This window comes from Vulpes lagopus, chromosome 19 (genome assembly GCF_018345385.1).
Source record: "Vulpes lagopus strain Blue_001 chromosome 19, ASM1834538v1, whole genome shotgun sequence".
NCBI lineage: Eukaryota > Metazoa > Chordata > Mammalia > Carnivora > Canidae > Vulpes > Vulpes lagopus.
The window spans coordinates 10263147-10287499 of record NC_054842.1 but is presented as its reverse complement, the minus strand read 5'-3'; the positions used below and the strand labels follow the sequence as shown (position 1 = coordinate 10287499).

Sequence of the window (24353 nt, the reverse complement as noted above, 5' to 3'; positions counted from 1 at the left end):
AACAAGTTTAGGTAGAGGTGGGATTCTCCCAAATAAACATGACAATGCAAGACAACAAGGGAGTTAAGGGAGACTGTTAGAATAGTTGAGCATGGGAATCCATGCTGGATGAAGGAGAAAGGACAGACACAAAGGAAATGAAGGGCAGTGGAAAAGACGGAATGGTGGGAGCTGAAGTTAGTTAGCATCAAGATTCTAAAGGGAATGAAAATAAGTAAGAGGGCAGGATATTTAAAGTGCTGAGGCTGGGGCACCCTGGGTGGCTCAGTCAGTTAAGCATCTGACTCTTGATTTCATCTCAGGTCTCAGGTCATGATCTCAAGGTGTGAGATCGAGCCCCAGGTTGGTCTCCACTTTCTCCCTCTCCCTCTGCCCCTCCCCAGCTTATTCTCTCTCTCTCTCTCTCTTTCTCTTTCTCTCAAATAAGCCTTAAATAAATAAAGTGCTGAGGCCACAGAGGTGAGATGTTGTGTTTGGTAGCAATAAGGTCTAGGATCCAACCAGAGGAGTGGCTGAGGTAAAATGGAGGACCACAAAGGAAACGAGAGGATGAGACATTGGAGGGATCAGCTGTTGAAATCACCTAGAATTAGGACAAGAATAATGTTGAAGAGGGGCACCTGGGTGGCTCAGTGGTTGAATGTCTGCTTTCGGCTCAGGTCATGATCCCGGGGTTCTGGGATAAAGTCCTGCATCAAGCTCCCCATAGGGAGCCTACTTCTCCCTCTGCCTGGGTCTCTGCCTCTCTCTGTGTGTTTCTGATAAATAAACAATTAAATCCTTCAAAAACAATTTTTTAATTAAAAAAAGAATAATGCTGAAGACAGTGACAGCTGGCCAGGAGCTACAAGCTTCCAGAAATAAAGGCATGCAACCCAGAAGTCCAGCAGTAGAGCCCAATGACAGGAGATTCAAAGGAGGTTTTTAGCAAAGGGGAGGGGCGCAGAATGGTCTGGAACTGGCAAAGAGAAACAGAGGATCCAAGATACCTGGTACCAGCACTGTGTAAAAAAGGGGACTGCCCTGTCAGGGGGTGCTGGGCAGCAGCATCTTCGAGGGACAGGCAGGTTCCGATGAGAGGACAAAGGAAAAGGTAGTGTGCAGGTGGCTTTAGCATACAGGGGACTACCACGGCACTGGCCATTTCAGAGAGCAGAACAAGGAAAAGTTTCCGGGAGCTGAGGAGGTAACAGTTGAAGACAAAAGGGGGAATGCAGAGATGCTGAGGATTAAATGTGCAGGAGACGGGGGTTATCCCAGGAGGTCGGGGCTCCTTGTGGGACCTAGATAAACGTGCAGTGTATGCAAAGACTACCCCCGAGGCTCAGGACTAGAAGGCCAGGAAGACCGAGATGGGAGCATGGTAGATGGGGGTGTGGGGCTGGAGTCCCTCTTCACTCCTGCCAGGAGAGGCATGGAGGCCTCAAGTGAGGTAACTTAACTCCAAGCACTTGAGGCTCCTTAGCACTTGCTGCTGAAGGCACAGAACCCTAAGCTTGGATTCTAGAAAAATCTCCCAGCTTTTAGGATTTGCTTCCGGATTCCCCTACACCTGTTAGGTCACCTGCACTCCCCCTCTTTTTGCTAGGGAATCTGGGTGATTCCCTTGACTTTATTTTCAAGTGCTTATTCTAAGTCTCATTTCTGATTTCAACTTTTAGTTTTCAAGAGGTCTCTGAATTTTCCTCTTTAAGAGCAGCCTTTTGCTTCATAGATGCGAACCTCTTCTCTAACCTTAGCGTAAATTTTCTTCTTCCCGCCATAGTCTACTTCAAGTGGGCTTTCTTTATCCTCGCTCCAGCCTCTTTCCTATCCTTGGCTATTAGATTATATCTAAGAATGGAACACTAAAAGGCTGGCTAGGGGAGGGGCACCTGGGTGACTCAGTCGAGCATTGTGATGCTAGCTCACCAGTTTGGATCCTGGGGTCAAGCACTGTGTTGGGCTCCAGCACTCTGCTGGAGTCTGCTTGGGATTCTCTCTCCCTTTGCTTCTGCCCTCCCCCAACCCCAGAAGTTCATGCTCTTAGAATAAATAAGATTTTTTAAAAGATTTTATTTATTCATGAGAGACACAAGCAGTGGGAGAAGCAGGCTCCCTACGGGGAGCCCAATGTGGGACTCAATCCCAGGACCCCAGGATCACCACCTGAGCCAAAGGCAGACAACTCAACCACTGAGCCATTCAGGTGCCCCAAATAAGTAAGATCTTTAAAAATAAATAAGAGGCTAAAGGAGTGGGGGGAGCCAGGCTAAGAAGCATTATGTGCACAGTTGGAACATCTCTGGAGAGCCATTTCATTGAGGAATCCAAGATGTATCATTTTTCTCTTAATTCATCTCTCAAAGTTCTTCTGATTTCTAGCTGAGAAGGTACCCAAGTCTAGTTGGCAGCATTCTGGATAGAAGCAGAGGGAGAGGGACAAGGACCTGACATTCAGCATGGTACCCCTGACCTCTAAAACGCCTGTTTTATTGCTCCAGTGAACAGAGAGATAGGGGAGGTGACCGAATCTAAGTACTTGGTAAAGACTTAGTAAATTCTCCTGTTCCTACCCCCACCGGCATCCTCTATTCCCACAGAAACCCGAATTTTCAACTCCTAAGTCTCCTAAGTGGGAAATCTGCCACATAAGATGGCTGCTCAGCTTCCTCGGGGTGGCTGTTCAAAGTTACAACTCTTCATCACCTTCCAGTTTCCAAGCTATTCACATATTTTTTTTTATTAAAGATTTTATTTCTTTATTCATGAGAGACACAGAGAGGCAGAGACACAGGTAGAGGGAAAAGCAGGCTCCATGCAGGGAGCGTGATACGGGACTTGATCCTGGGACTCCAGGATCACACACTGGGCTGAATGAAGGCAGGTGCTAAACTGCTATCCCTCACATCATATTTTCATCATCCTTGTAAGCTGGTCTTTAATCTTTTACTGTTTTAGTGGAGTTTCAGGAGGGCATGAATGCTAACATGTCCAACCACCATTTTCACCAAAAAGTCTGTTGTATATCTTATTTTTGCCAACTATGCTTTGGATTTCTTGGTCTGTTTTCTTGTCTTTGGTTTGTAGTGAATTTGTTTTCCACCACCAAACACCATCTGCAGCCTCCCGAACTACCAAGGTTTCAAACTCATCTTCTAAGGGATGCATCCAAGCTTGTAAATACTGCTCTGAGTACTACCTTTTGCTACATCCCAGACCCTGCTGCATCCTGTTCTTACTGTTCAGTTCCTGATCATCCATTACAGCCAATTTGTGCTCTCTTTAACCCAAGAGCTCCTTGGAGGGGAATTAACTTTCTAGTAAGAAAATATTTCTTCATTACTTTAGTCAACAGGCAAATAGCAAAAGGTAGCTTGTTTTCAACCCCCATAAGCCTCTGGCAGTGGAGAACTCTAGAACACCTCATAGCCACCTCAGACCTCTTTGCCCCTTTCTTTCTTTCGTATTGGCCATGTTTCAATTGCTTTTCTCTCTGCTTCTAAACCACATTGCTTTGAGAGATCTCTCTCATAAAGATCCACTGTACAGTAAGGTGTTCCCTCCCAAACCCTGTATAAATACATGCCTCCAACAGCCCATAGCCACTTTGTGCTCAGAGTTTCTTTCAATGTATGTCTAGGTATGACCATAGATACCCAAAATCAGAAGTTCTGGGGTCTGGCCAGAAAATTACTCTTTTCAGACCAGGTTATTCAGATGCATGGTGAAGTGTAAGGACCACTAATTTAAAGGTTTTTCTGTTAATTGCTGTGGAGAAATATCTAGGTAGCAAAAGCAACTTAAAAGAATAAAATGTATGGCCCAATGTTTAAGGAGTCACTTTATATCAATGTTGATAATGCAGGACTCAGATTCTTTTTTCAGAAATCGTTTCAGAGCACCTGGGTGGCTCCTCTGTTAAGCATCTGCCTTTGGCTCAGTTCATCATTCCAGGGTCCTGGGATCAAGCTCCGTGTCAGGCTCCCTGTTCAGCAGCAAGTCTGCTTCTTTCTCTCCTTCTACCCCCCTTCCCCCATTCATTCTCTCTCTCTCTCTCTCTCTCATGCTCTAATAAATAGATTTTTTTTTTAATTAAAAAAAGAAAAGAAATTGCTCACATAGTCCTTTGCATAGTTGTAAAAGATTCCCATCAAGGTCAAAAATAAGAGCAATCCAAAATTCTGCTTCCCAAACCTATCACAGGTTAGCTGCCATTTAGCTGTGTGGTGACACAGCTCCCTCTATTCCTAAAAAATAATTTAGAAACTTATTCAAATTTCCCCCAAGTTGGCTTTACACTGATGCTATTTCTTTCATAATTCGCCATATTCTTATTTACAATCCATACTATCCAGAGAACATAAAATGTTGAGGCCAATGCTTGCAAACAGAAAACCAGAATGCCCACTGAGAAAAATGTACACAGCACAGGGAACAAAGATGAATACTTTGGTGTATATTTACTTAGGAAATCAAAGATTAAAAAAAAAAATCTAGATATCAAGAGCAAAACTAAAGAAAAAAACACATTGTTCAAAGACATAACTGCTATCAATTGCATAAATAATTGTTATCACTGCATATAGTTGTTCACTGGTTATTTCTCATGCTCTTTTGCATACACAGCAGGAGATCCTCAATGATCCATACCAAGGACAACATGACTTCAACTGCATTGACGTCACCTTAGCCCACTGAACAATCCACAGTAATTTCTGAGTCTGCTGCTGAAAGCGGTTGCTGGTGCTCTCCTTCCGCACCCCACCCTGCCATCCCCTCCAGTTCCTGCACAGCTCTCCTGCTTCCCCCAAGCCGCGTGGCTCTTAACCACAAAGGCCCCGTGCAAGGATGGGCTCTCCCGCAGACACTCTAATGCAACCAAGTGTCCTGCCAGCACTTCCAATACCCACATCCTCACAGGGCAGATACAGCCATTACTGTTCAAGCCTGAAAGAGACTGGTGCAAAGGTCAGATAGTTGCACTTTCTACTCAGACGGAAATACAACACGGTCTTTCAATATATATAGATTATAATGGAGCTTATGCTGAAACAATTGTGAGGAGTGTAAGGTAAAGACAAAATATACAAATGAAACTCAAGTGAAGCTGACAGTCGGCTGGGCCTAAGAGCTGGAGGAGTGCTGAGATAAAGCTCATGAGGGGTGAGGGGAAGGGGCTAGAATAACTGGGGAAGGCTTCACAGTGGGAGGAAGGCCCTGGAAGACATGCACTATTTGGACAGGTGAAGAAGGCATTCCAGATGCGGGTAGTAGCATGAACAAAGGTCCAGAGGTAGGAATAAGTACAGCATGTGGAAAGGTCAGTGAAGGCACGGCCACGGTAGGAGCAGAGCACGGGCCCTGGATAGGAGCAGCAGAGAAGGCTGAAGAGGGGCATGGGGGACCCATCAGCGATGGCCCAAGAACCTTGACAGGCTTCTTCTCCACGGGGTGCAGTTTCTGGTGCTGAACAAAACTGCCGTACCATTTGAATGCTTTCCCACACACCTTGCACTCATAGGGCTTCTCTCCAGTGTGGACTCTCTGATGCTGGATGGAAGCTATCTTCTGAGTGAATGCCTTGCCACACTCCTTACACTGGTATGGCTTCTCCCCTGTGTGAATCCTCTGATGGACGATAAAAAGTGACCTACACCCAAAAGCTTTCCAACACTCCTTGCATTTATAGAGTTTCTCTCCAGTGTGCAATCTCTGATGCTGAAGATAAGCTGCGCTTCTACGGAAGGCCTTTCCACACTCCTTACATTCATACGGCTTCTCTCCAGTGTGGATCCTCTGATGCTGAGTCAAGGCTGTGTTGGAACTCAAACCTTTGCCGCACTCCTTACATTCATAGGGCCCTTCCCCAATGTGATTCTTCTCATGTACAATACAGTCATAGCTGGACTTAAAAGCTTTGCCACATTCCTTACACTTGAAGGGCTTTTCCCCAGTATGACTCATCTGGTGCCGAATAAGCTTTGAGTTATATCTGAAGATTTTCCCACATTCTTTACATTCATAGAACTTCATTCCACCCCGAAGTATCAGATTCGGATTCAGACTGAAAGTCTGCCATGTGGCCTTGCTTTTAAAGTCAAACTGCTGGGAAACATTTCTGAGAAGTCCTCCTCCGAGCGTTCTGTGCAACTCTGCCTCTTCAGCTGCTTCCTGCTTTACAGCAGGCTCCTCTTTCTTGATCCAGGACTCACCACCTGCCCAAAGAAACCACAAGTTTTCCGAGTTACTGACCTGGAAGGGAAACAGGATCCCGGGCTCCCGTCTTCTCTTGTAGAATGTGATTTTGAAAAACATACTCACGAAGTGGCTACAACCATCCACACAGGAGGATAAGAGAGAAAAAGAAAAACGATCATCTACAGGTGGAGGAGGAAGACACTAGAAACAGACCAGAAGAGCCTCTAACGAGGAAGGCTGGGAAGTGGACTAAGGCAGGTGAAAGGAGCACGATGACACCTTCCAGAATGGAAAGGAAAGAAGGCAGCAGGGGGAAAAAGAGAAAAAAGAATGGAAGAGATAAGAGGAATCAGCAAAAAAGGCAAAATTTTCAAAAGAGAAAGAAAGGGAGATAGAGAGAGAGACCCCAAAAAGGAAAGGAAATCCGTACTCCTGGGAAGAAGAGATGAATAGCTCTCCACTAGCAGGGGTCTAGCAGGCTGCAAACCAAACTCAAAAATACTGCATCTCGGGATCCCTGGGTGGCGCAGCGGTTTGGCACCTGCCTTTGGCCCAGGGCGCGATCCTGGAGACCCAGGATCGAATCCCACATCAGGCTCCCGGTGCATGGAGCCTGCTTCTCCCTCTGCCTATGTCTCTGCCTCTCTCTCTCTCTCTGACTATCATAATTAAAAAAAAAAAAAAAATACTGCATCTCAATGCCCCACCCCTGCCATAAACCAGGAAGCCATCCTAAATTCTAAATAATGGCCCAATGATTCTATTTTTAAATATTCCACATGGGGCACCTGGGTGGTATAGTCAGTTAAGTGTCTAACTCTTGATTTCCGCTCAGGTATAATCTCCAGGTTGTAGGATCAAGCCCCACATTGGGCTCCGCACTCCGCATGGAGTCGGCTTGAGGATTCTTTCTTTCTTTCTCTCTCTTTCTCCCCCACTCTTTCTCTCCCTCCCTCCCTTCTCATTCTCTCTCTAAAATAAATAAATATTCCACATAATCTCCTAAGATAAAAGATTCTTTCAGAAAGTCAGCTGGAACATAGATGATTCAACTGGAGCATATTTCTGCTAAAAAGAACCACTCTTTACAAAATCAATTTTCCTATATGGAAACTTTCTTCCTAAAGAAAGAAAACTGAAGTAATCAAGAGCCCCCAGGACTGGTGAGCAGTCTCAGGAAAATTTTAGGCTACTGGTGTTGGGTGTGTGCACATGTGTATTCATGTGTGCATGTGTGTGTTGGTATGTGTGTGCTTGCATATGTGTGTGTCTGTGTATGTTGGGTGCAGTGATGGGCAACAGTTCCTGCCTTTCCATCTGTATGTAAGACTAAGACAAATATAATGTAAGACCTAAAGATTATGGCATATAGAACTTTTAGGTGACTCAAACACTAAAAAGGCAAATTAAAGGCATTTACTTCATTGCTAAAGGCCTAAAAACAAAACTCATAGCTGTGGCACAAATAAATCAGTTTGACCCATGGAATCATACTTTTCTCAAAGTATGGCTGAAACCTACTTTTTCAAATAAAATTGGCGTAAAACTAAGTATTTCCCCTAGTAAGTAAGAAAAGAGGTGGTTTAAGAGCTACTGGGTCACAGCTTTTCTGTGGGAGGTGAGTGGCCATGCACCCCTAGGGACTGGTCTTCCCCAGGCTCAGGGCTGGAACTGGGCAGAGGTCAAAGAGTGCATTGAATGCCTTATAAACAACAGGGAGCCATGTTCTCTGCTGCAGAAGGAACATTTTTAATAACCTGGGAAGGCAAAACCAAAAACCACTAGGTTCTCTTACTCACCTGGACTGATGCATCTCACAACCTCTGCTTCCCAGGGATCTGGGCCCCATGGTGCTTCCCCTCTCTCCAGCTGGGAGACCAGAACAGGTTTGGGGAATGGAAATGCTCCTCCAGCAAGAAAAAGGAAAAACAAGTTGAGGGAAGACTTCCAGAGCTTTCCTGAGATCCCTCTCGGCCCACCTCACAATAGGCTGGCAGGGGGAAGGAGGGAGGGAAGTGGACAAGGGGGAGGAGAAGGGGGATGGGATGAAATGCCCGGGAGACCAAGGGGTTCTGAGGAAGAGCTCCAAACTATGGTCCAAGGCAAGGCCAAGGAGATAGCCATTCTCCTCAGGAAGAAACTGCAATCTCGCCCTGACCTAAAGAGATGCCCTCAGGAAGAACACAGGTCCTTATATCCGGGGAGACTCCCGCACTGGGGGAGGACCAGTATCCCCACAACACTGGCAACATGGAAGAACCGAGGGCTCTCCTAGTGCACCAGGAAGAGTCCTCTCCCTCAGGGCCCAGAACCATGCCCTTCTCCGGAATGTGGAGAGAAATCTGATTTCAAAACCAGAGGGAACCAGGGATTTCCTCACCCAGCATCTCCAGAGGCTGGTGACTACAGAAGTAACTTCTGAAGTCATCAAACCTAAGGACTTCTGGAAGCCCCAGAGCATCTGAGGAAGAGGTCAAACTATCACAAAGGACCAGAGATAGAGTCCTTACCCAAGGAAGCCACATTAGCATAATTCTCCAGCATCACCTCCTGGTACAAGGCCCTCTGCGCATGGTCCAGGCTGGCCCACTGACTCTGGGTGAAGTACACGGCCACATCCTCAAAGGTCACTGCCTCCTGAAACAACAGGCTCCTGCTCAAGCCCCATGTGAGGGCAGGAGAAAGGCCTGAGTTGCAGGGTCAAGGTAGACCTGCCAGGGTCTCCAACTCTGAGCCTCCTGGAAGGTCGGCTCTAGTGAAAAGAGCACCCAGCAGCCCAAAGCAGCAAGCCCTCAGCCAATGTTCCCGCTTCCAAAGGGAGAACCCCAACACTCTTCCATCTGCATGGTTCTGAGGCCCCAAAGCTGTCATCCCAATCTCATAGCCTGGCAGCTGGGGCTCTCTCCCTGGTCACTGCATCAACCCCCATGTTCCTGACTCTGTCCCTATGGCATCTCCTACCCTCTTGTACTCCACAATCCTGTTACTCTATTTTCTATACATCAGCCAATGGAGACTGCTGCCGACCACTGCCATTCACCCTGTCTCCACCTGTCCAAAGTACACACACACATCCCTGCACCTAGCACCTCCTTGGTCTTCCCCAACATTTCCACTAGTGCAGAGGAGCTACTCCTTAAAGGTAGGAGCTACTCCAAATTTTTTCTACCTTCTTACTTTATCAGAAACCTCTCTTGAAGGAAACCTGCAGCTTGTCTGTTCTGGCTTCTTCTCTGAACCACTTGTCTTCAAAGAAAGCTAGAAGTGCCCTGTCTCTGGACACAGAGCCATCCCCCAGTCTTGAGCTCCACCCCACCTGCCAAGATGGGCCCCTCTCTGCCTCCCCCTGCAACCTTGTGTGTCCCAAGGGTGAAGGGAGTTAATACTTGTTAATTAAGCACTAGGCACCAGGCTCTTAGGTAAGTACTTTTAGGACAGGTATTTCATCTTTTTTATTAAAGACTGATGGATTGATTGATTGATATGTGTGTGTGTGTGTGTGTGTGTGAGAGAGAGAGAGAGAGAGAGAGAGAGAAGAAAAGAACACAAGCAGGAGGTACAGAGAGAGAGAGAGGGAGAGAATCTCAAACAGACTCCTGCTGAGCGCAGAGCCCAATGCAGGGCTCAATCCCAGGACCCTGAGATCATGACCTGAGCTGAAGTCAAGAGTTGGGACACGTAACTGACTGAGCCACCCAGGCACCCATGTATTTCCTTTCATCTTAAATATATGAAGTAGGAATTATTAGTCCCATTTTCACATGATGAAACTAAGTAAGGTTCAGAAGGATTACTTTGCCCAAGACCACACAGAAAGAACTGGTTGAGCTGGGATTTCAGCCAGATCCATCAAACAGTAAACCTGGGCTCTTTCCACACACCAAGCTGCCTCCCATTACTGGGCTCACCCCTGATCCTCATCATGACCTGGTGTTGTCCCATCTTTGAAGAACAGTGTCTCAAATTCGTAACTCCCAACAGCACCTGTCAATCCATCTTTACCATGCTCCCTCCAAGCCACAGGGCTCCTTCCCCCAATGTGGACTAAAGGGTCAGCCATTTTAAAACATCACATACCACCCTGGAAACCAGAGCCCCTGAATCTTCCATGGGAGTGTTCACTGGCAACTTCCTCTGCTTCTACAGTCAGGATAGTATAGACCACAAAAACTAGATTCTCACATTGGAAGAAGTTTCATGACTTCTGTGCCTTCTCACCCTGATGCTCCCCCAGAATCCACATCCTAGGAGATATTCAGTACCTTATGCAGTCAGCTTTGTTCTTCTAGCAGCCAGAAATGAAAACGCCCACCAAGCTCAGCTAAGCCCCTAACTCTGTGTGCCACTGTCTCTCAGGGCAACAGCCTTGCAGTGGGGTCAGCACTGGGGCCGGGCAGAAGGGAAGGCTATTGTAACTGCTCTTGGAGGAAGCCAGGAAGAAATGTATCGCAAGGATAAACGATGGCACTCACACTGCTCATGGCTGCTCTACATTCAGATCCTTATGAGTGTTCCTTTTTTTTTTTTTTTTTTAGAGAGAGAGTGAGAGAGCAGCTGGGGGGGAAGGGGAGAGGGAGGAGAGAGAGAATCCTAAGCAGGCTCCCAACGCTGGGCTCAATCTCATGACCCTGAGATCATGACCTGAGCCGAAACCAAGAGTCAGAGACTTAACCAACTGAGCCACCCAGGCACCCCATGAGTGTGTCCCTTTAAAACAACAGTTAGGGAACTCAGTTCAAAAGGAGACACTAAAAGAAAAAGTACAAATGTGGACACTCCTCAGAACAAGAGCTGACCTTTAAACTAGGCAATGACAAGGTACAAAGGGCCTCCAAAATAGTCTGACACAAAAATCCCAACACTAGACAGAACCATGATGTCCTGGGAGTAGTTACTGACTCAACAAGGTGGTAAGGTCTCTGAGGACACCAGCCACAAGATCATAGGTGAGCCAAAGTTCACCTCCACTTACAGCAGGTCAGACCTTACTTCCTAATGTCTCCTGGGCTACTCTCACAACCTCCTCCTCCTCCCAGCCTGCCACCACCAATCTCTTCCTCCCCCACTATCCTTCTTCCCCACCACCAAATATTCCCAGGGTTCCAGAGTCTGAAAAAAAAAATGCCTATAATTGAAGGAACACTTACTGCTTTAAGGTAGTCAGGTTGCAAAAATACTTTTTTTTTTCCTCCTGTGGGTGGGTTTCCATGTTCCTCACCTTATTTTTCTCCTTAGTCTTTCTGATCATTCAACAAATTAGACAGTTCATTATCCATCTCCCTCCAGCAGAACAAAGGTCCGTGAGGCAAGGACTCTGCTTTGTTCATAACCGGTTCACTATAACACAGTGATCCAGTGCCTGGCAGATACTAGATGCTTAATATAAATCTGCTAAATGAATTCCAAAAAGGGTTTGAGCATAAATAAAATTTTTTAAACTTATGGTCAGAAAAGACCCCAAATATTTTTTTGCAAAAGAGTGTAAACAAGGAGTACAAATCCAAGAAATGAGCAGAAACATATTTACTTGCATATGAAGTAACTATCTGCCTAAAAATATCCAAGAGCCAACGGAATAAATGGAAAATATTTAGAACTGACAAAATAACTCAGTAAGTTAGCTAGATATAGGGTAAGTAAATTGGAATCACTAGCTTTCCTAAATACCGTAACAATTAAAGATAAAATGGGGGATGCCTGGCTGGCTCAGTTGATAAAGCACGTGACTCTTGATCTTGGGGTTGTGAGTTCCAGCTCCACAGAGGGTGTAGAGAGGACATAAAAATAAAATCTTAGGGGATCCCTGGGTGGCTCAGCAGTTGGGTACCTGCCTTTGGCCCAGGGCGTGATCCTGGGGTCCCAGGATCGAGTGCCGTGTTGGGCTCCCAGCATGGAGCCTGCTTCTCCCTCTGCCTGTGTCTCTGCCTCTCTCTCTCTTTCTCTTTCTCTGTGTCTCTCATGAATAAATAAATTTTTTAAATAATAATAATAAAAATAAAAGGCCAATACTTCAGATTTGTGCTCACTCTTTTGAACAGGGACATTCATCTAAGAGAACAATTGGATACACTGTAACAGTTAAACAGTTTCTCTCAGAGGTACTGTAGGATGTAAATAAACAGTAAGTGTATTTAGTTTAATGCAGTTAAATTATATTAAATGTTGCTCTTATGCCACATTACACTGAATACTGGATGCACACTTAAAGACATGGTTTTTGTGTGAAACGCAATATGGGATCTGTGTCTACAGTTGAAACATTTGATATGTTTGTTAATTCTAGTCTCAGGCATTTAAATGTAAGCTTTTTAAAAATTAATGGGGAAGTTGTGAGATGCAATACCAATACTTCAGGATTTTGGTCTTGGTGTTTGTATGAAATTCCAAGGCCTTGATTTGAATCGTTCACTGTACTGTGATTTCCTTTTAGGTGTATTGCACTAAATGAAACATCTTCCTTTTAAAAAGTGAAAGAAAAAAATAGGATAATACAATAAATAAGAAAACAAGCCACCAACAGGGAGAAATAGCTGAAAAGACCTATTTGATAAAGGGCTTAACCAAAGTATACAAAGAACTCTTAAATCTCAAAGATAACAAACAACCCCATTAAAAAATGTGCAAAAGACCAGAAGACACATCTCACAAAGATGTACAGATGGCACACAGGTATATGAAAAGATATTCTATATAATATGTTGACAGGTAAATGTACATTAAAACACTGAGATACCACTAGAATGACCAAATCTACAACACTGAAAACACCAAATGCTGGCGAGGATGTGGAGCAACAGGAAATCTCATTTATTACAGATAAGAATGCAAAATTGCACAGCCACTTTGAAAGGCAGTTTGGCAGTTTCTTTCTTTCTTTCTTTTTTAAAGATTTTATTTATTTATTCATAAGAGACACACACAGAGAGACAGCGGCAGAGACACAGGCAGAGGGAGAAACAAGTTCCATGCAGGGAGCCTGATGTAGGACTCGATCCCAGGACTCCAGGATCATGCATGCCCTGGGCTGAAGGCAGGCGCTAAACCACTAAGCCACCCAGGGATCCCTTGGCAGTTTCTTATAAAACTACACATACCCTTACCATATGATCCAGCAATCATTCTCCTTGGGATCTTCCCAAATGAGCTGAAAATTTTTATCTATATAAAAACTTGCACACAGAGGTTTGTAATAGCTTTATTCATAATTGCCAAAACTTGGAGATGTCCTTCAGTAGAAGTGAACGGATAAACTCTGGTACATCCAGAGACTATGGAATGTTATTCAGCACTGAAAAGAATTATACTACCAAACCATGCAAAATGATAGAGGAAACTTAAATGCATGTAACCAAGTCAAAGAAATCTATCTGAAAAAGCTACATACTTCCTGATTCCAATTACATAGCAGAACTATGAAGACAGTAAAAAGATTGCCAAGGAGATAGGGATGAACAGCGCGGAGGATTTTCAAGACCATGAAAATATCCTGTATGATTCTATAATAATACGCTGTATGATTCTATAATGATGGGTACATGTCATTATACATTTGTAACCCACAGAATGTTGAACACCAAGAATGAACCCTAATGTAAACTACTGACTTTGGGTGATTGTGATGTGTCAGTATAGGTTTACCAATTTTAACAAAATTACCAGTCTGACGGCAGATGTTGATTTTGGGGAAGACTGAATAGCCAAAGCAATCTTGAAAAAGAAAAACAAAGCTGGAGGTATCACAATTCCAGATTTCAAGATATACTACAAAGTTGTAGTAATCCAAACAGTATGGCAGTGGCACAAACTAGACACACAAATCAATGAAACAAAATAGAGTCCAGAAATAAATCCACACTTATCTGATCAATTAATCTGTGACAAAGGAGGCAAGAATATACAATGGGGGAAGAGACATTCAATAAATGGTGCTGGGAAAACTGGACAACTACATGCAGAAGAATGAAACTGGACTACATTCTTACGTATCAAAAAAACAAACAAACAAACAAACAAAAAAACCTCAAAATGGATTAAAGACCTAAATATGCGACCTGAAACTATAAAAATTCCTGGAGAGAACACACGCAGTAATTTTTCTGACATCAGGCACAGCAACATTTTTCTAGATGTGTCTTCTAAGGCATGGGAAACAAAAGCAAAAATAAACTATTAGGACTACACCAAACTAAAAAGCTTTTGCACAGCAAAGGAAGCCAGCAATAAAACAAAAAGGCAACCTATTAAATGGGAGAATATATTTACAAATAATATATCCAATAAGGACTTAATATCTAAAAAATACAAAGAACTTATACAACTCAACACCAAAAAAAGCACACCAAAAAACAATCTGATTTAAAAATGGGCAGAGGACTTGAATAGACATTTCCCCAAAGACCTACATACAGGTGGCCAACAGACACATGAAAAAATGCTCAGCATCAATCACCATCAGGAAGATGCAAACCAAAACCAAAATGAAGTATCACCTCACACCTGTCAGAATGGCTGAAATAAAAAAGACAAGAAATAGTGTGGGTGAAGATGCGGAGAAAAAGGAACCCTAGTGCACTATGGGTGGGAATGTAAATTGGTATAATCACTGTGGAAAACAGGATGGAAGTTCCTCAATTAAAAACAGAATACCATATGATCCAATAATTGCACTACTGGATATTTAGCCAAAGAAAAAAGAAACACCAATTCAAAAAGATACATGCCACTCTATGTTTAATGCAGCATTATTTAAATAGCCATGATATGGAATCAACCTGTTTCCATCAATAAACAAATGGATAAGGAAGATACACGTGAGACGAGACAGATATATATATATATATACACACACATACACACACACACACACACAGTGAAATATTTTGCAGCCATAAAAAAAGGATCAGATTGTGTCATTTGTAACAACATGGATGAACCTACAGAGAACTATGCTAACAAAATAACTCAGACTGAGAAAGACAAACACTATATAATTTAATTCATATGTGGAATCTAAAAAAAAAAAATAAGCAAAAAGAATCAGTTCTGTAAATACAGAGAACTGAGGGTTGCACAGAGTGGGGGTGGGGTGGGCAAAATGGGAGAAGGGGAGTGGCAGACACAGGTTTCCAGTTGTAGAATGAGTAAATCAGGAATAAAAGGCACAGCATAAAGAATATAATGAATATCACTGTAACAGTGTTAGAGGATGAAAGATGATAATCATGCTTGTGGTGAGAAGCATAATGTATAAACTTATCAAATCGCTAAACTTATCAAATGTTACACTTCAACTAATGTAACATTGTGTGTCGACTACACTCAAAAAGAAAAAAAAAATTAGGGTGCCTGGCTGGCTCAGTCTGTAGAGCATGGGACTACTGATCTCCGGATCCTGAGTTGGAACCTGAGTGGAGTTTACTTAATAAACAAAACTTTACAAAAAAAAAAAAAAAGCAATGGGGGAAGATTATGCATATATGGAGATAGGGTGTGTATGGAAACTGTGCTTTCTATTCCATTTTACTATGAACCCAAAACTTGTCTGAAAATAAAGCCAATTTAAAAAAAAAAAAAGAAAGGACAATACTTATCTCTTATGGGACTAAAATATGCTTGTAACTGACTCACACCCTTCTACAACTAAAACCACTAGGGCTGGAAAAATCTTTTAAGATTTTATTTATTTATTTATTTATTTATATTTTATTTATTCATAAGAGACACACACACAGAGAGAGAGACACAGGCAGAGGGAGAAGCAGGCTCCATGCAGGGAGCCTGACGTGGGACTCGATCCCGGGTCTCCAGGATCATGCCCTGGGCTGAAGGTGGCGCTAAACCGCTGAGCCACCAGGGCTGCCCAAGATTTTATTTATTTATTCATGAGAGACACACAGAGAGACGCAGAGACACAGGCAGTGCGAGAAGCAGACTCCGCCTGGGGAGCCTGATACGGGACTCGATTTTAGGACCCTGGGATCACCAACTGAGCCAAAGGCAAATGCTGAAACACTGAGCCACCCAGGTGCCCGCCCCCCCCCTTTTAAAAGTAATCTCTACACCTAACATGGGGCTTGAGCTCTCGACACTGAGATCAAGAGTTGCATGCTCTACCAACTTAGCCAGCCAAAACCTGGAAAATCTTTGTGTTTGTTTTTTTTTTTTAAGATTTTATTTACTCATTCATGAGAAACAGAGAGAGAGAGAGAGAGAGAGAGAGAGAGAGGCAGAGACACAGGCAGAGGGAGAAGCAGGCTCCATGCAGGGAGCCCGACGTGGGACTCCATTCGGGGTCTCCAAGATCACGCCCAGGGCTAAAGGCGGCGCAGAACTGCTGAGCCACCCGGGCTGCCCTGGAAAATCTTTTTAACACATAAATCCAACCATGTCACCTACACTGCTTAATAATTATCCTTTAGTGCTTTCCCTCTGAACTCAGAATGGAAATCAAAGTCTTTATAGTTACTATTTCTCCTACTGCACAGTGAACTACTTTCTCTGATCTCTCCCTGTTTCTAGAGTATACCCAGCTTTCTCCCTGACTTCAGGACCTTTGCATTTGCTGTCCTTCTCTCTGGAAAGTGCTCTTTAGCTCTCTCTTCAGGGCTTCCCAGAACTGTTTCTAGCTCATCCTTGGGGTCTCAACCTCATGTCATGTTCCTTGAGGGGGAGCTGCTTCAAGGCTTCTCAGATCTGAAAATGTACATGCATAAGAATCGCCTGAAGAGCTTGTTACAATAGATTCCTGGTCCCTCTCCCTCCTCCCCAGTCTGATTCTGGGTCTAGGATGGGGCCCAAAAATGTGCAATTCTCATGACCTCCCAGGTGATGCTGATGCTGCCCACAGGCGGACCACACTTTTGAGAAACACTTAGGTTAGCAACATGTAATTAACTTACTGATTTGTTTGCAAACCATTTTGCTGCAAGTACCTTCCACGAGAAAAGGAAACTTGTTCTGCATCATCCAATACTATGTACCTCGCACTTACAAACTGCCTATGGAAAGAACAATGCTGGTCTCCCTGTGATACCTCTAGAATCTGTAGAACAACTTCCTCAATAGAGAATTTCTCCGATCTCAGCAGGCAACTTTTATTTGCAAAACATGATCTGTATTTCCACATTCAGGGAGGATTTCTTAGCTTGGGTGCCTCTTTTCCCACTTAACCCTACACACGGGCAGTCATCACTTTCATACACACAACTCCTCTCCTCCACCACTACTGACAGCTGTAGCTGTGAGATACACTTAAGGGGGAAATCAGAGCGTGGCCAAGTAAGGCCTTCTTGGTCCTTTCCTGATTACCTACCTGAGAGCTAACGTGATTTTAAACGACTGCAGGGAAGCTCAGCTCACCTGAGGCCAAGTTGTCTGGAGCATGGCTGATGTCCCCTGGCTTCGTGCACTGTCTTCTTGATTTGGAAAAGCAAGAACCTTAGGAGCTGAGAGAAGAGCCATGAGCGCCACAGGCCCTGTCCTGCAACACCATAAGCCGCCCGCAGCGTCCCCAGTCTCCCATTTCCAGCACGCGGAGGAGGCGCCCTCAGACCCCTCGCCGCCCCCGCCCCCCCCCCAGGCCGACGGGCCCCGACCACCTCCGGAACGGCTCCGCCCGGGCCTCAGGACGCTGCGCCGCCGGCCTGCTCAGGCCCTGCACGCGCCCGAGCGCATCCACACGGAGCGCACCGACGGATCCTCTCCCTACAGGGCTGAGTCCCAACAAACCTAAAAGCGCGCTTACAGGAACCATGACGTTGACCCACACGGAGCCAATGGAGAAGGACGCAGAGGTGCCCGGCTGCGCGTTAACGGTGAAATACTCGGTGCTCGGCGGGCGATGCTGACCGGGGGCCCGCCCGGGACCCCCACCTGGAGAACGGAGCCCCCGCCTCGGCGGGCGGCCGGCCGGACCGGGGCTGCGCCACGGAGGCCGCGCAACCCCCTCGGGCGGCTTCGGCAGGCCACACGCCGACCTCCGCGACCGCGCGGCGGGCGAGCCGACACTGGGCCCGGCGAGGAGGGACGCCGGGCGGGCCTCGGCGTCGAACGAGGGGGGACTCACGCCGTCCCTCACCCAGCGCCGAAAAGCCGCCAGGTGCGCCGCGACGCGGAAGGGAGAGCGAGCGCCCGGCGCCCCTCTAGGCCGCGGAGGCAGCGCCTCTCTGTGGTCCCGGCGGCCCGGCCCACGTGACCGGCCCGCCGCGCGCGCTCATTGGCTGGTGCCTGCCCCGCCGCAGCCGTCGCGAGCTCCTGGGCTCTGCGGCGCCGCGCCCCCGGGGACCCTCTGGACCGCCTGGACCGCGGGTCGCCCGGGCTGCGCTGCTGTGCGGAGGACGGTCCCGGCGTGCCGCCGCTCAGAGGCCCAAGCCAAGCATCCTCCGTGGGTCGCAAGCTGGGCCCCCCTTAGGAAAACTGAGGTTTCCGTCCGGCCGTTCAAAGCCCGCTCCCCTCCCAGGACCCGCACGTGCGGGAGTGTCTTGGGACAGTCTCACTTAGCTACCAGAATACTGGCGACCAAGTTGCCAGGCATCCTGTATGTACCGGACATGTCCTTTATTAGATGATTTTGTTCTGTATCGATCTATAGGTCCTCTGTTTAGCTTTTCCCAAGAAATTTACCAACAAATCTGCAGTTTAGAGCTATTTTCCCACCCAGTAACTGGCATTTAGGTAATTTCAAAAAAAAAAAAAAAAAAAAACCTTCCATGAAGATCTGGATAATCCGTTAACAGTCTCTCCTGCAATTTGGCTGAATGAAGTTTAAGAAAACTGACAACAGATTAAAATTACGTTCTTTAGAGTCAAGTAATTGCCGCTAATTTGCATAACTTTGGGTCAGTACACGTTCTACAAGCCAATCAGTGACAGCCTCGCTTGGGTGGCCATTCGCTTGTGAAAGGTAGCAGATCGATGGCAGCCCAAGCTTCTGAACATGAGCCAATCAGTGACAAATACCCCTGAAAGTTAGCCAATCAGTGCCCTTCACAGAGCGACCAAGCTTTTGAAAATCCCTGGGTAGTCTGGTTCCAATGACCACGGTTTGCCAGGGTGGTTGCCAACGTGAACAGACTTTACTTTGATTATTTCTATTGAACACATTTTCAGATAGACGCCTCCTACTCACCAGGCGCTTCGGTGCTACGGAGGAGAATTGGCCTCCCACTGCTGAAACCTCGATCCTTGATATCTGGACGTGGGTTCTATCACAGTTGTTTTACTCCTTTTGTTACCAAAAACCCCTTTGGCTGGCTGTTACCTGAAAGATCATCACTCAAGAGAGCTGTTTGTAAAGGAATCTGAGCTTTATTCTTTATTCGGGAGGCTGGCAACCTAGGGAGAAGTTGGACTTTTGTCCAAAAGCCCACTCGGATATTTCTGCCTGGCCCAGGAGGGTGTTAAGAAGTCTAGGGTAGCTAATGGGCAAAGGGAGAGCAGTGGCCTGCAACATTTCTTTAATCACGTGCAGACTAGATGCCAGCTACATTTTCATTGCTCAGGAGTTGTGCTTGGGGGCTTTGGTTCTTGTTTCCTGAGGTGCCTGAGTACTCTTCTTTCTGCAAAGGAGGGCAAGGTCTACAGATAGACAAAGGGAGGTTAGTAAAATCATTTATGTAACCTAAGAAAAGAAAAATATTGTTTAAAATGTTGGACTAGGGATCCCTGGGTGGCGCAGCGGTTTAGCGCCTGCCTTTGGCCCAGGGCGCGATCCTGGAGATCCGGGATCGAATCCCATGTCGGGCTCCCGGTGCATGGAGCCTGCTTCTCCCTCTGCCTGTGTCTCTCTCTGCCTCTCTCTCTCTCTGTGTGACTATGATAAATAAATAAAAATTTAAATTAATTAATTAATTAATTAATTAATTAAAAAAACAAAATGTTGGACTAATAAAAAATCTGAGATGGCTTCAAACACACTTGCTGGACTTTGGGGCCTGGGAAGTTTGTTTCTTCACTTCTCAAGGCCAAGGGCCTACAAATCTCAAAGAAAGTAAATCAGTTCTGTTACAGACCAAAGGCCTTATGTCAGCAAATAAGGAGTGTTAAGTTGAAGCGAATTAACTCTTAAGACCTGCTAGAGTGCTGTTACATTTCCAAGGGAATTAAAACTGTTACTGACAAACTATAGCTTAAAGTCCTCCCACGAAGAGTACAGTAGGTATCTCCTGCTGCATAATCACCCCAAAACTGTGTGGTTGAAAATATACACTTACTATTTCTTAAAGTTTCTATAAACCAGAAATTCACTCCCCACACAGGTTTCTGCACACAGCGGAGTCCTCACAACATGACTACAGGATTCAAACTAAGGTAAGCAATCCAAAAGGCCAAGGCCAAGGGTGCCTGGCTGGCTCAGCTGGTGGAACATATGACTCTTATTGATCTCAGGGTCATATTGGGTGTAGAGTTAACTTAAAAAATCAAAATCTTTTTTAAAAATAAAAATTAAAAAAAAGGCCAAGGCCAACTACAGTGTTATAATCTAGCTTTGGAAGTCATGCACCATCAATCAATATACTACCAACACAGGCCAGTCATAATACAGTGTTAGAGAAGATACACAAGGGCATGAAGGCAAGGATCAGAATCACTGGGGACCATATGGAGACTGCCTAACACTGAGATTTTACCTATCACAGAAACTGTGTATTTTATAAATTTCCAGTATTTTTATTGTAAAGCTGATGTACAATTGTTTTAAATAAATGAATTAGACTTCCAGGAACAATAACATGATAAGGACTTGTATTTTCATACTGCCCCTTCTCTAAACCTATCAAAATGAACATCTACCACCAATCTAGAGAGATGACCACACACATGTGTGCACATACATATACACATAAACATCACAACTTCTTTAAAAATATTAGCCAGTTATCACAAACAGGTTTAACTTGAAGGGGGATAACACTGGACATGGAACTCCTCTATCTTGTATTATAGTACAGGGAGAACAAGTGAGGAAGTTTTGGTAGACTCAAAAATCCCCAAGTTGTGAAAATGAGAATTAGAATCATGGGCAGTCAGAGGACAAAAATGGGAGCATGCAACAAGAGTTCCATTCTTTCCCAGAGCAGCCTCACCAGAGGGACAGAATACAGGCAGTGCTGACCTATAGGCAAGTGAACCAGGGGATGGGAAACAGCTGTCAGGAAGTCTGCTCATGTATCAGCAAAATTAAAAGTCTAGAGCTGGAAATCCCTCACCTGACCAGTGCTCTCCCTAGAAACACACTATCCCCAGCCACTAGCCAGTGCAGAGGCAAGAAAAAAAAAATCCAGAATTGGAAGTAAAATGGTTATTTATAAACATGCTTCTCAATGTTAGAAAGCCCTAAAAAATTTAGACTAAATGAGTTGTGCAAGATTGCAGGATACAAGGTCAAAATACAAAAATCAATTACATTTCTCTATACCATCAATAAACACTTAGAAATTTACTATTATAACAGAATCAAAAAATGATATAGACAAATCTGAGAAAAGGTATGAAAGATTTATACAGTAAAAATGATAAAACAATGCTGAAATAAAAATCCAAATAAATGGACTTACCATGATTTTGAGTCAAAAGACTGTTTAGTTTGTTTTTTTTAAAGATTTTATTTATTCATGAGAGACACAGAGAGAGAGGTAGAGACACAGGCAGAGGGAGAAGCAGACTCCATGCAGGGTGCCCAATGGATCCCAGGTCTCCAGGATCACACCCTGGGCTGAAGGCAGCGCTAAACCACTGAGCCACCCGGGCTGCCCCAAAGGACTGTATAGTTAAGAAAGATGTGAATTCTCCCCAAAATTGATCTAAAGAGTCCATACAATCTCAATCAGGATATGTTTTGTAGAAGTTTGCAAACTGATTCTAAAATTCATATGAGGGGCAGCCCCAGTGGCCCAGTGGGATTGAATCCAACGTCAGGCTCCCTGCATGGAACCTGCTTCTCCCTCTGCCTCTCTCTCTCTCTATATATATATATATATTTCTCATGAATAAATAAATAAAATCTTTTAAAAATAAAACAAAATTCATATGAAATGCAAAGGGCCTCGAAATGCAAAGGCCAAAACTCTGGCAAAACACAAAATAGAAAAACTAATGCTGTGTGACCTCAACACTTAGAAAAACTACAGATTAAGGCAACGGCATCAAGATGGACACAGACCAATGAACAAATAGAATCCAGAAGTAGACCCAAACCTATACGGGCAACTGATCTGCAACAGTGGTACAAAGGCAATTCAGTGGAGGAATCATTTTCAAAAATAGAATACCTACCTAAAAAAGCAGGAAGAAACGTAGATCCATACCTCATACGCTATACAAAACTTAACACAAAATAGATGATAGAACATAACATCTAAAATTATAAAACTTCTAGGAAATAGGGAAAATCTTTGTAAACTTGGGTAAGACAAAGATTTCTTAAATATGACACACTAAAAGCATAATCCATAAATGAACAACCTGATATACTGGACCTCATTAATATTAAAGTCTTCTGCTCTTCAAACACTAAAAGAATGAGGAATGCCTCGATGGCTCAGTTGGTTAACCATCTGCCTTTGGCTTGGGTCATGATCTCAAGGTCCTGGGATTGAGCCCCACATTGGACTCTTTGTTCAGTGGAGTCTGCTTATCCCTCTCCCTCCCTCTGTCCCTATCCCCCCCACCCCAGCCCACCCACCCCCGGCCCTGCTCATGCTCAAGTACTCTCAAATAAATCTTAAAAAAAAAAAAAAAAAAGATCAAGAGAATGAAAACACAAGCCACATGCTGGGAGAGAATGTTTAGAAACCATACATCCAGAGACACCTGGGTGGCTCAGCAGTTGAGCATCTGCCTTTGGCTCAGGTCCTGATCCTGGAGTCCTAGGATCAAGTCCCACATCAGGCTCCCAGCAGGGAGCTGGCTTTTCCCACTGCCTGTCTCTTCCTGAGTTTCTCATGAATAAATAAATAAAATATTTTAAAAAATAAATCACACATCTGAAAAAGGACTTGTATCCACAATATATAAAGAACCTCCCCCACCTCAAAAAGATATCCCAAAGAATAAAAATACAGACAAAAGATATAGACACTTAACCTAAGATATATGGAAGGCAAATAAGCACATGAAAATATGCTCAACATCAAGTCATTCAGGAAATGCAAATTAAAATCACAATGAGACAGCATTACATTTATTAGAAGAGCTAAAATTTAAAGGATTGGCACTATTGAGCATAGCCAAAAATGTCTTGGAAGTATAACTCTCATACAATGCTAGTGGGGATATAAAATGGTCCAACTTCTTTGTAGAACCATTTTGAAGATTCTTAAAAACATAAATATAGGGATCCCTGGGTGGCGCAGCGGTTTGGCGCCTGCCTTTGGCCCAGGACGGGATCCTGGAGACCCGGGATCGAATCCCACATCGGGCTCCCGGTGCATGGAGCCTGCTTCTCCCTCTGCCTATCTCTCTCTGCCTCTCTCTGTGACTATCATAAAAAAAACTTAAAAACAAACAAACAAAAAACATAAATATATAACAGGGCAACTGTGTAGCTCAGTTGGGTTAAGTGTCTGGCTCAGGTCATGATCACAGGGATAGAGCTTCCTGGGATAGAGCCCCAGCTGTCTGGGCATGGGGCTCCATGCTCTGCTTCTCCCTCTGCCCCACTCGCCCCCTGCCTCGCTCCTGTGTGGGCACACGCTCTCTCTCCCTCTCTTTTTAAAGATTTTATTTCTTTATTCATGAGAGACACAGAGAGGCAGAGACACAGGCAGAGAGAGAAGCAGGCTCCATGCAGGGAGCCTGATATGGGACTTGATCCCGGGACTCCAGGATTGTGCCTTGGGCCAAAGGCAGACGTTCAACTGCTGAGCCACCCAGGCGTCCCTCTCTCCCTTTTATTTTTTTTTAAAGATTTTATTTCTTTATTCATGAGAGACACGGAGAGAGAGAGAGAGGCAGAGACACAGGCAGAGGGAGAAGCAGGCTCCATGCAGGGAGCCCAATGTGGGACTCGATCCTGGATCCCCGGATCATGCCCTAAGCAAAGGCAGACGCCCAACCACTGAGCCACGCAGGAGTCCCTCTCCTTTAAATAAATAAATCTTTTTTAAAAAAGTAAATACATACCTACCTTATGACCCAAGCATTCCACTCCTCTTATTTACCCAAGAGAAAGAAAA

At 44.7% G+C, this 24353-nt stretch overlaps 1 protein-coding gene across 5 annotated transcripts; it reads right to left on the bottom strand.

Moving 5' to 3' along the window:
- Nucleotides 1-4999: 4999 nt before the first annotated feature.
- ZNF621 (zinc finger protein 621) lies at nucleotides 5000-18294 on the bottom strand. Of its 5 annotated transcripts, none has more exons than XM_041734012.1 (5): nucleotides 17908-18294; nucleotides 17539-17624; nucleotides 8691-8817; nucleotides 7980-8093; nucleotides 5000-6197 (listed from the first exon to the last, which is right to left on the bottom strand). In XM_041734012.1, the coding sequence occupies exons 1-5, from the start codon at nucleotides 17930-17932 to the stop codon at nucleotides 5137-5139; spliced, it is 1413 nt and encodes a 470-aa protein (XP_041589946.1). In that variant the 5' UTR covers nucleotides 17933-18294; the 3' UTR covers nucleotides 5000-5136. The 5 variants fall into 5 exon arrangements, with proteins under 5 accessions (XP_041589946.1, XP_041589947.1, XP_041589949.1 ...); XM_041734013.1 differs by having other exon boundaries at nucleotides 7980-8090; XM_041734015.1 differs by having other exon boundaries at nucleotides 7980-8084.
- Between the last annotated feature and the right edge of the window lie 6059 nt (nucleotides 18295-24353).

Coding starts and splice junctions, on each gene's coding strand:
- ZNF621 (XM_041734012.1), bottom strand. CDS start 17,932: ATGGTTCCTGTAAGCGCGCTTTTAG. Junction 17,625..17,907: donor TCCTGTAAGCGCGCTTTTAG/GTTTGTTGGGAC, acceptor CTCTTCTCTCAG/CTCCTAAGGTTCTTGCTTTT. Junction 6,198..7,979: donor TGTGAGATGCATCAGTCCAG/GTGAGTAAGAGA, acceptor TTCTTTGGGCAG/GTGGTGAGTCCTGGATCAAG.